General features: G+C 50.4%; 1 protein-coding gene across 1 annotated transcript; it reads right to left on the bottom strand.

Moving 5' to 3' along the window:
* Positions 1 to 4,800: 4,800 nt before the first annotated feature.
* On the bottom strand, positions 4,801 to 8,314 carry GPR84 (G protein-coupled receptor 84). The gene is made up of 2 exons (XM_046012864.1): positions 8,231 to 8,314; positions 4,801 to 7,721 (listed from the first exon to the last, which is right to left on the bottom strand). Exon 2 carries the CDS (start codon positions 7,711 to 7,713, stop codon positions 6,493 to 6,495), a length of 1,221 nt encoding a protein of 406 aa, XP_045868820.1. The 5' UTR covers positions 7,714 to 7,721; positions 8,231 to 8,314; the 3' UTR covers positions 4,801 to 6,492.
* Positions 8,315 to 11,579: the final 3,265 nt, after the last annotated feature.

Genomic DNA, 11,579 nt, shown 5'->3' on the forward strand with positions numbered 1-11,579 from the left:
CCAGCTGCTCCTGTCCATCTTCTCCTCCCACTTTCCTTGTGTCTCTCCCGCTCCACGCTGACCCCTCCCCCAGCCTCTGACCCCAGCGCCTGGGGCCCAGGGTTGGAGGGGGAGACAAAGACAGAATTTATCATCAGGACAGAGAAGCAGTCAGAGAGCAGGGCTGAGGGCAATGGCTGACCTCCTTGGGATGGGAGGGAGTGCTTGGCCAGATGCTGGGAGGCTGGGAGCCTGGGTTCTAATGGCTCTGGCTCACAACCTCCAACTTTTCTCACTCCGGCCTTGTTCTCTCTCTGGTCCCTAAAGACTTAGGAAACAGAGAGAGGATGGCCTCGAGGTGATTTTAGGCCTCTGAACAAAAACCTGGGAAGAGGGAAGAGAGGATCTTTTTCTTATGGATACTGAGGAGGATTGGGAAACCAGGGAGCAATCAGGCAGCAGCTGTTTCCAGGACTAGCCAGGAGTTCAGGTTTAGCATGGCAACAGATGAGACAGAGAAGGACTTCCTGTAATATAGAAGGACTTGTCCAGAATAGGCCCTGACTGCCAGTAGACAGAGAGAAATGTCATTATGGGTCCTGAAAGACTTGCTTGAACCTAAGGAAGATACAGAATTCCCCAAGGGTTGCTAGTTCCAACGCTACTGAGAAGGCCTTCGTCCCTGAAATCTCCAACTGCCTCCTGAGAGGTATGAGGAGCAGCTGGACCCTGCCTTTACAATAAATAGACTATTGGCCCGAAACTGTCTCTACTCAGCAGGTGGGGTATGTGGTCAAGGAGAGGGAACAGTATGATCCAGGAGTTTCCGAGAAACCAAACCGTTTATCTTTCTGCGGACAGCTCCTGCAGCTTCCCTAGCTGCCCTTGAAGGCCCACTAGCCCCTCTAGCATCTCCGTGTGTCAGAGGGCTCCACCAACCCAATTTTGAAGTTCTCACACTCATTCCAGCTGCTGGCACCCAGCATCCTACTTCCTACCTTTACTGTCCTGGGAGGAGGCTGCTGGAGTTACCTCCAAGTGAAAAGAGGGTGGAAGGAAGACAAACTGAGGCAAATGGGAGCTTCCAGCCTATTGGCTTCACACCACAATCCCACCAACCCATTCCCATCCAGTATTTGGTAAAGGAGACCTTCTTGTGGTTTCCTTCTACAAGCTGAAATTACTACCTCAATTCCTGGTGGAAAAGTCAAAAATTGGAAATCTTAGGGGAAAAGGGTCATGGGTTGGGAGAGGACAAAGGAATTGGGGTGGGGATGGCACAGGTTAAGGAAAAAACAGGAAAAGGGAAAAGAGAGCATCTCGTTTTTCCTCACTCCCCCTTCCCCCAATTGAGAAGTCAGATTTACAGCCTTGGTTGGGTGTGGGGGGGGGGGGTGAGCATAAGGAAGACAGATCTGCAGGTCTGCCCTCGGAGTGTCTGGGTACTTAGCTTTAACTCCCCCATTAGCATCAATCCCCATCTTGCTGCCCATCCGTCTTCTGACATCAGCTCCTTCCCCTCTCTGCAGCCCAGGCTTTCTGACCCTAAGTGGCTCTTAAAGGGCCAGTTTAGACCCTTCTCTCCCTCCCTTCTCCCACTCCAGGCAGCAGAGTGCAGCGTGTGTACTTGCACGCATGCACTGTGGCCATCCTTGCTAAAGCCATAATGAATGGAGGGCACAGTGTGTGGGAGGGGGGCAGCTCTTCTCCAGCTCTCTCTGTTCTCTTTAGCCACCCCCCACCCCCGCCATCCCACTGACTCCTATCTTTGTTCACTACCTAGCCAAGCCTAGAACAAACCCTCGGACTGGGGTGGGGGTCACAAACACATGGTTCTGTGAGCTTAGGGCTGGAGAAGGCATGTGGATCACAGGATAGATCCTCTCCCTCCCTCATTTCCTGGAGGCCCAGGGCAGGGAGTATCAAGAACTACTGGCTGTTTTTAATTTCTAACCAGCAGTGGGGGTGGAGGCTGAGACTCCTAGGAGATGCCCTGAGCCCCACATTCCTAGCCTCATTTCCCAGGGACCCAGGTTGTGGTCTGTGGGGGGTGGGGGATTTCAAATCTTCCTCTCCCTATGAGGGAGGTGACATGCCAGAGAAACCTGCCTCTGAATTTCCTGGCTCCTCTCCCCTATTTCTCAGCAACTGACCTTAGGGGGGCAGAGGGAAAACTGGCTTCTCCCCACTTCTCTCCATCTTCTGCAGAAATACTATAACTGCACTCCAGGGGCTATAAGAATGCCAGGATACTCAGAAAGTTCCTCCCCCATCTGCCTTCAATACTTTCTGCTGCAAAGATCTGCAGTCCTCTGAGGGGCTCTCCAGGGTAGTCAAACCCCCTTCCTGATATCTGAAACCCATTCCCCACCTCCCTCTGCTCCCTACTCTGGCTCAGGATGAGAAGGAACTGGTGGGTGGGGGTCTTGGGAAAGTGGCCACACTAAAAATAGGAGCCCCCAGCTGCACCCCCCCCCCACCATGGCCCCTTATTTATCACCTTCCAAAACTCACTCTCAAGGAAGCATAAATATTCCTAATTCCTGAAGGCCAGTCCTGAACTCATAAATTTAACGGGGGAGGTGGGCAAGGGAGAGGAGTGAGGTGTAGGGATAAGGGAGCCCACCGCAGCCTTGAGTAGAACATCCCAGCATCCCAGGGGTGGGGATGGGGATGGGGGTGGGGGTGGGGGGAAGGGCGCCATACTTGTCCCCATGCAGGCGCCTATGGATCTTCTTAGAGAGGAGGAGTGGGCATTATTTCACTCAGTAGTTCCTCTGGAGATTAGTCCTTTCTCACTACAGCCCCTAACCCCCCACCCCACCTTAGTTCTGTCTTCTCCACTAGTTCTCCATCCTTCTCCCCCTTTCCTTCGCCATTACTTTCCAGTTCTCCTTCCCTGCCCCTCTCTCTCACCTCTCTATTGCGCCTTTGCTCCTCTAAGCCTCCTCCTCTTCAGAGCCATTATCTGAAGGGAAACTTCAGTCCCTTACTCAGTCTGGATAGTGAGGTTTGAAAAGAAGTCTCCCAGTTCCCGGATTCCCGCCGCCTCCCAACCTTCAGCCCATTTGCCCCTTCAAATGTGTCCTGTCTTTTCAGTCTCTCCTTTCTTCTCAGATTCCCTTCTTCCTGTCCCTCAGTCTCCCTTTTCTCTTCAGCCTTCCTTTTTCCCTATCACCCCTTTGATCCCCTCAGTTTCCACTTTGCTCTTCAGTTCATTCTCTCTCCCTCTTCAATCTTCGCTCCCTACTCCACTGTTACCCTACCCCTACCCCCTCAGATCTCCCCCGCCCATGTTTACCCCTCCAGTTCCCATCCTCGACTTCGGATTTCCCCCCACCCCTACCCCAATTCACCCGAGGGATGAAAGAGAAGGGAGAAGGGGACTGGAGGAACAGGTACAGTGAGTGCGGTTCCTTGAGGGGAGGGCGAGAAAGAGGAGAAAGCAGGGGAGACAGAGAACGAAGCCGTGGTGAGGGGAGGGGCATCCTCCTTCCCCAGCTGCGCCCCCCCTTCCCCGCAGCCACTGAGCCATAAATCTGGGCCAAAGCTGTTTGGCCAATGGTAGAGTGACTCGTAAATCGGCCTGTCAAGCTCAGCCAATGAGAGGAGGCGTTAAATCAAGTCCTGTCAGCATTTGGCCAATGAGAAGCCCTGGGCTGACCATAAATCTGCCTGTGAGAGACAGCGAAAGAGAGAGAGCGTGCGAGCGAGCAAGAACAGCCTGCCGGGGCGGGGGGACTGAGGAGGGGGCGCGGGGAGAGCGGGGTGGGGAGGAGGGAGGAGGGAGAGTGGAGTTTAGGAGAAAAAAGGCGATAACAGAGGTACAAGAGATGAAGACAGCCTACAGGAGAGACGGACAGATGGAGAGAGACAAAGAGAAGCTGTGAGAGATAGCGTCAGAAAGTCAGCGATAAAGCTCGGTCTCGCGCGGGAGACTGACAGAGATAAAGAGACAAAGGGACAGACACTCACACTCACGAGGGCCCCCAAATACAGACAGACACTTTCCCGAGACACGCGTGAGCGCCGCACCGTGAGGGACCTCGTGCGTGGACACAGACGCGCCATACACACCCACAGGAGAGAGAAAGCTTGAGAGAGAACCTTGCTTTTCTTCCGCCCCCTTTTCCTAGGTTTTTTTATCAAAATTAGAGGCGGGTGTGTGTGCGTGGGCCGTGGAGGGTGAGGGGGGAGAGGGTTGTTTTCTTGCTAAGAACTGGCCCCTCTGGTCTCAGGCTCCAGAGTTTCCTCCTGTGTCCCTTGAGTCATTTTTTCCAGCGACCGATTCTTGGGAAGTCCCTCCTTAGGTCTAACTTCAATCTCTATTGCTGTTCCTTTCTACTTGCCAAAACTTTTGAATTGCCTTTAAGGAACATGAAAAGTGAACCCTTTTACAGCCCTTCAGAGAATTGTCAACTTTCAGAATGTAAGAAGGGCTGAGCAGGAAGGACTTATAAGGGATTATCTGTTAACTTGATTCTAGTTTTAGAAAGACAGCTGTCCTGTAGTGGTTAGACATGTGGGCTGAAGTGCACCTCTACCACCCTCAAATCATGGTCATACGACTTTATAATTCTTCTACTTCTTCTTCTTCTACAAATTGCTTAACCTCTTTGTGCTTCAATTTTTTTCATTGGTAAGAATGAGATTATACACACACACACACACACATATATATGCATATATATTTTTTAAAGATTTTATTTATTTGACAGTGATCACAAGTGGGCAGAGAGGCAGGCGGAGAGAGAGAGGAGGAAACAGGCTCCCCGCGGAGCAGAGAGCCAGCGGGGCTTGATCCCTGAACCCTGGGATCATGACCTGAGCCGAAGGCAGAGGCTTTAACCCACTGAGCCACTCAGGCGCCCCAAGAATGAGATTATAATAAATACTTTGTGGTAAATTTTATAAGAATTACATGAAATTATATATTTGCAGGGTTTCCGACAGTACCAGGCACAGGGTAAGATGATTCCCCACCCGAACTTTATACACAAGATAACACCTGAGGCCCAGATGGTCCAGGATGCTGCTCAGATTCACAGACCTAATCATTGGAAAGCCTTGACTGGAACCCTTGTCTCTACACTGTGGCTATTTTTCTTTATTGGTCCTGCTGTTCACCCCTCCTGTCTGCACCCCTGCCTCAGCAATCTGAGCTTGACTCAGTTTAGGCTGCTGTGATTTTTATGGAAAAAGAACTCTCAGACATACATGTTTTGGATTAGGACACAGGATTCCTGGGGCTTGGAAATGTGTTGAAGGTGAGGACATTGACCTGTCCACCCCGACTCTGGTTGTTTCAGTCCTTGTCTGAATCTCTCTGGTCTTTACTTTGTTTCCCTCAAACCATGGACTCAGGAGGAGGGAGGGGACAGCATGTGGCCAGAGCAGCATCACTGTCAACATGACTATCACATTCCAGTGGCTGTACAGTGCCCACCCTGCTCCCCCTAACTGCAACTAAATAGACAATAAATATCTCATGAATAAGAAATATCTAATTTGTTACTTTCCGCCCTAAGCTTTGGGGAAAAGAGAGAGGTGCAGATCTCTGGTTCATCACTGTTGCTGGCTGGGTGGGAGGTGGTTTGTGGGCTCACAGTGCCTCTGACACCTTCCGTCCTCAACAGGGACACCAAAAAGAAACGCAGAGAGCCAGCGTCACCTAGTGGCCACAGGTACTCTCTTCTAAGTTCACACGTGTGCCTGGCAGGGGTGACGGAATGTTAGTCATGCTAGAGGAAGGGTATGGAATGGTCTCCCCTCAGCTGGACCCCTGAACTCTCTTAACTAGAGTCTCTGTTCTGTTCTCATAACCCAGGATGGCAAGAGCAATTCTGGGGAAGTGAAGGGTCAGGACATCAGCTGATTTAGCTCTGACCAGTGTGACTACAAGGGTAGTTGGGACCCCTTCCTATCTGCCATTGCTTCAGCTTAGCTCAGTTCATTTCCACAGAGCAAGGAGTACTCTTCCACAACCATTCTCTTTGAACAGGGCAAGGGCCAGGGGGCTCAACTCACTGGAGTGGCTATCAAAGCTGGATTACAAGACTATTCTGAGCTGAATAAACCTGTTTGCAGGGATGGGGGGGGGGGGGTCCTGGCAGCAGTAGTTAGGGGCAGGGGCCATTTCTGGCAAGTTAAACCAAAACACAGGGATGTGTCCTCTTAAACCAACTCATGTTTTATACCTGGAAATCCCTCTGTTGAAGGCTGTGTCCTAGGCCTACTGCTTCCTAACCCTACGGACCTAGGTCCCCCCAAACTCTCAACGATTAGGTCCCAGCTGCTACCAATCCTGGCCTATTGCCCTCAAAGACCACAACTGAGCATTAAAAGAATAGAATTCATTTGTTAATTATAATGTACTTTGCGCCTAGAGATGAAGCATTCATCAAGGGATGGAGAAGCCTGGTTTAGGGGTGTGAGGAAAATTGTCTGTGAAAATGCCCACAGGTCTTACTTTCATCCACTCCCTATCAGCTGGCCACTTTAGTTCTGGAGGTGTTAGTCTTGGATTCTGGTGACTGGGGACAAGGTTCTAATGGAGCAGAGCCTACGGAAGCTCTGGGGCCCCCGTTTGAGGAGGGAGCCATAGGCTTGGCGGAACTGACGGTTCATAGCTGCATAGAGCACGGGGTTGATGCAACCATTGAGCCAGGTGAGATTGGCAGCGAGCATGTGGACAACCGGAGGAGCCTGGGCTTTGGCATCCAGGATGTTGAGCAGCAAGAAGGGGATATAGCTCAGGGCAAAGCAGAGGAACACAGCAAAACACATCCGTGTAACCTTCCCAAATTCTGATGGAGAGTCCTGAGTTCTTTGGGCTCTTTTAGTTGGCCTGGTCTTGGCTGGTGCTTCTGGATGGCTTTTCTCTGCCATCTGCTTAGCTACCTCCCTGCTGTGCTTGTTCCCCACTTCTGATGAGTCCCATTCCACGGTCTGAGTGGTGGTGGAACTGACTGGCTCAGATGAAATCCCCTCACTGGGCTTTTCTGATGCCAACCTGCTGTCCAGCTCCTGGAAACGACTGGGTATAGCCTCCATCCCAGCCACATGGCTGGAGTGGACACTCGACTGCTTGTACTGGTCCAGCGCCTGTGCTGCTCGCTTCACCTGGCGGTGGATGAGGCAGTAGAAGATGCCAACACTGCTGAGCCCCAGCACAAAGTAGATGCCCATGAGGATGGTGGTGTAGGGCCGGCCTTTTATGCGGTCAAAACTGCAGGTGCAGACTACAGGCACCAAGGTATAGATGGACCAGAGAGGGGCAAAGCTGGCCACGCCCACTACCCAGGTGCTCACCAGCGCTAGCAGCATCCTCTTGGCACTGAAAACTTGGGGAAAGAGCATAGGGTGGGCAATAAGGAGGTAGCGTGCCAGGGCAATAAGGCAGAGGGTGAGGATGGAGACAGCATTGGATGTAAAGAGGAGAAACCCAAAGACCCTGCAGAAGGTGTCGCCAGTGCGCCACTGCAGGTGGAGGTAGGTGTCCACAGAGAAGGGCTGGAGAAGGGTGCAGTACAACAAATCGGCCACCGTGAGGTTGGCGATGAGCAGGTTGAAGCGGGTCCGGAGCTTGGGCTGGATGGCCAAGGCCAGCAGGGTGAGCACGTTGCCCACGGTGCCTGTCACAGCTACCACCACTCCCCAGCTAACTGCAACATAACGATAGCCCAGTACAGATGCATGGTAGCAGGAGAACTTGGTGACCGAGCTGTTCTGCATGATGGAGGCTAAAGAGGCGGAAGGAGTAAGGGGAAGAAGGAGTCAGCACCTCGCTTTGGACTTAGAGCTCTTGAACAGCTATGGGCCGCTGGACACCTGAACTGTTTTGGAAACTCACCAGCCTCTTGAGCCATTGCCAGGCCTCTGTATCCTCAACCCTCCTGAGATTCCCAACCTTCTCCTTAGGCTCTCTTAGTCCTTTCCCATTCTCAAAGATTCTCTCTAATTTCCCCAAATTCTTATCTAAATATCTCTCTGTATCTGTCCACACCAAACTCCAGGTCTCTTCAATATCCATCCAGATATTCTCAGTAACCCTAACACCCTCTGACTTTCTAATCTTTTTCCTTTCCCCTAAGACCACCCAGGAGTCCCTCTCTATATTCAAGGTGCTATTATAGTTTCCCCTGCCCTTGTCTGCTACATGCACACAGGCTTCAGGTTTTTTGTTTTGTTTTGTTTTTCTATTTTTCTCACCTGGGAGATGAGGAGACAGAGAAAGTAAAAGGACACCCACCACAGAAAGTACTCGCCTGAGTCTCCCTGCCTTCAATTCTCACTCCAGTGGAAAGAAGTCCAACTCACTCGAAGGTCAGTCTTTTCTGGTGGGCAGTCAGGCTTCAAGACATGGTCTTATACTAGACTGAATGAATAAGAAATTCTCCAGTTACCCAACCTCAGCCACTTCCTTCCTTTACCTCCCTTGGCTTTGGCTGGCGTAATCTGGGCCTCTCTGTTGAAAATCCCCTGCTACTTACACCAAAGCTGTTTCACTCCTTCCTAAAGATATAAGTTGTTTCCTTCCCCTCTTTGCATAGCAGGACACCTCTAAGTTCATTGCCAAGAATTGTCCAGACATGGAGACAGACCATCAGAATATCCGGGCCACTTCTCTAGGGGAAAACCAAGTTTCAGGAACAGCTCTGGACACCCTAGTGGCCTTGAGTTTGTTAGGAGGGAGCACTGCCTTTCTGCTCTCTGGGACTCAGAGGTGGTTCAAACTGGGGAGGAGGATGGTGGGCAGGGTCCCCTGTGGTACCCTAGCACATCTGATAAAAGGAGCCAGATGAAGAAAGGTGGGAAAAGAAGCATCCAGGATTCTGGCTTCACTCCACACAGGGGCACAGCCCACTGTTCGTTCGTTCATTCATTCATTCATCTCTTCACTCAACTAACACATGTTTCTTTCCTACTATGCACTGGACTCTGAGCTAGACACTGGGGATACAAGAAGATATGCATATAGCTTAGCAGGGGACACAGATATGTAAATATAAGATACATAAATATGTAAATGTTTAATTGATTCTCTAAAGTAAGGGTTAGCAAACTTTGGCTTATGGACCAAATCTGGGGCTGCCATCGGTTTTGTTTTGTTTTGTTTTGTTTTTTAAGGTAAGCTCTACAGACCCAACATAGGGCTTCAGCTAACAATCCCTCAGATCAAGAGTTGCCAGGCACCCCCACCCCTTGCCAATCTGTTTTTGTATGGGCCATGAGCCAAGAAGGTTTTTTTTCCATTTTTAAATGGCTATATAAGTACCTACATAGTGCCATTCTTTAGTTTTGCCTCTTGGCCAATACAATCTAAAATAGTTACCATCTGGCCATTTAAGAAAAAGTTTGCCAACCCTTACTCTACAGTGTATCAGGGGCTTGGAGAAAAGGAACGAGACTGCTAAGGGAGAGGTCAGGAAAGAGTTTACAGGGAGATATCTGAGCTGGGTTTTGAGTGATGAACAGGATTTTTTTGGGAGGAAGTAAGAAGAAAATTCTAGGCAAAGGAAACAGAATGCATGGAGTCACAGAGGTAGATAGAGGTGAACAAAGACTGGGAGATAGGGAGCAAGAGAGAAGATTCTGGAGAAATGAGGAGGGCAGTGATCGAGAAAGTCCTTGTGCATCATGCTAAGGAGCTGGGGTTTTATCCTGAAGGCCACGGAAAGATTTGCACTCAAGTAGCAAGTCCATTCAAGTAAGAAGTGAAAGTATGCAGGCTCCAAGTGAGAGAGACCTGGGACACTCCGGTGGCTTAGTTGGTTAAGCGTATGCTTTCCTCTTTGGTCATGATCCCAGGGTCCCAGGGTTGGTCCCGCATCTGGCTTCTTGCTCAGTGGGAAACCTGCTTTTCCCTCTGCCTGCCACTCCCCCTGCTCGTGCTCTCTCTCTCTCCCTGACAAATAAATAAAATCTTTTTTTTTTTTAAAGATTTTATTTATTTATTTGACAGAGAGAGAGATCACAAGTAGGCAGAGAGACAGGCAGAGAGAGAGGAGGAAGCAGGCTCCCCGCGGAGCAGAGAGTCCGACGCGGGGCTCGATCCCAGGACCCTTAGATCATGACCTGAGCCGAAGGCAGGGACTTAATCCACTGAGCCACCCAGGCGCCCCCAAATAAATAAAATCTTAAAAGAAGAACCAGAAGTAGTAGTAGTAGTAGTAGTCGTAGTAGTAGTAGTAGTGAGAGAGACCAGTAAAGAGGCACCAGTCCAGATGAGAGTGAGGCCAGGACTGAGCTGGGGCCAGGACTGGCTTCGTGCCATATGTGTAATCACACATGGCCCTGCACTTACGTGGGGCTGGGATTAGTTTAACACTCCACATTGTCTCAAGATCCATTTTGAACAAGTGACCCTGCTTTTTCATTTGCACTGGGCCCCCAAACTACGTAGCCAGTCCTGGTTAGGGCAGTGGTTGTGGGAATAGAGAGCAACGATCAGATGCATGGGTCATTAAGAGGTCAAATAGGATTTATCTACTGATGCATTGGATGAAGGGTTAGGGAGAGGGAAGACAAGGGTGACTTCCAGTTTTCCTGGTGGATGGTGGTGTTCTCCAGTAAGATAGGGAAGGAATGGTCAGAACAGCAGGCTTAGGGAATGGGGTAAATTACGAATTCATTTTTAAGGTTGGAGGTATATAGCCCAGCCCCTCTCACTTCAGTTTCTTCCAGCTGCTATCTCTATCCCCACATGTGACCCAGTCCCCGCTTTTCACTACCTTCTCTCCTAGAGGGCCACTCTTGCCGCTCAGAATTCTGGATCTCTCGGGATGCCTGGGTGGCTCAGTTGGTTAAGCAGCTGCCTTCGGCTCTGGTCGTGATCCCAGCATCCTGGGGTCAAGTCCCACATCGGGCTCCTTGCTTGGCAGGGAGCCTGCTTCTCTCCCTCTGCCTGCCACTCTGCCTGCCTGTGCTCTCTCTCTCTGACCCCCCCCCCCCAAAAAAAAGAGATTCTGGATCTCTAGTCTCTGCATTTTTTTTTTTTTTTTGAAGCTAGATCTGAAAAAACAAAAAACAAAATCCAAACACTCCCAAACTCCTTGTTGGGTTCCATTTCTAAGCCCACAGTGAACTCCTACCCCCAACTTCATAATTGACAAACCCAGGAGGCCTCTATTTCCCTCCCCTTCCTCTTTAACAATCATCTCACCTTCCCTCCCCTCATTTCTCTGAAAAACTGGGAAGTGGGTGGAGAGGGGGAAGTGAGCAAAGGGGATGTAATTCAGGGGGACCCTTGGGGAGATGCTGGGTTCTGGTCTGGCCTTTTGTGTTTGACTTGCCACCCAGCAGGGCTAGAGAGAAGGGGTCACAGAGTCCATACTGCTCTTGGGAGTGTATGGTTGAACTGAATTCTGGAGATAATGAGGAGCCCCTTCCCCCACATCATGTGGGAGGCAGCTGAACAGAGTGTGCTTCTCTGTCCCACAGACCATTTAGGGGACCAAAAGAGGTATTGTATTCTAGTGTATCTGCATATCTGTAAATGGCACAGTTCCACTTCTTTAGTCTTGGAAATGAAGTCTCAATGAACTTCTAAGAGACCCAAATCTGCTCATTTTGCATGTGGGGAAACTGAGCTCCAAAGA

This window comes from Meles meles, chromosome 7, assembly GCF_922984935.1.
Source record: "Meles meles chromosome 7, mMelMel3.1 paternal haplotype, whole genome shotgun sequence".
NCBI classification, from domain to species: Eukaryota; Metazoa; Chordata; class Mammalia; order Carnivora; family Mustelidae; genus Meles; species Meles meles.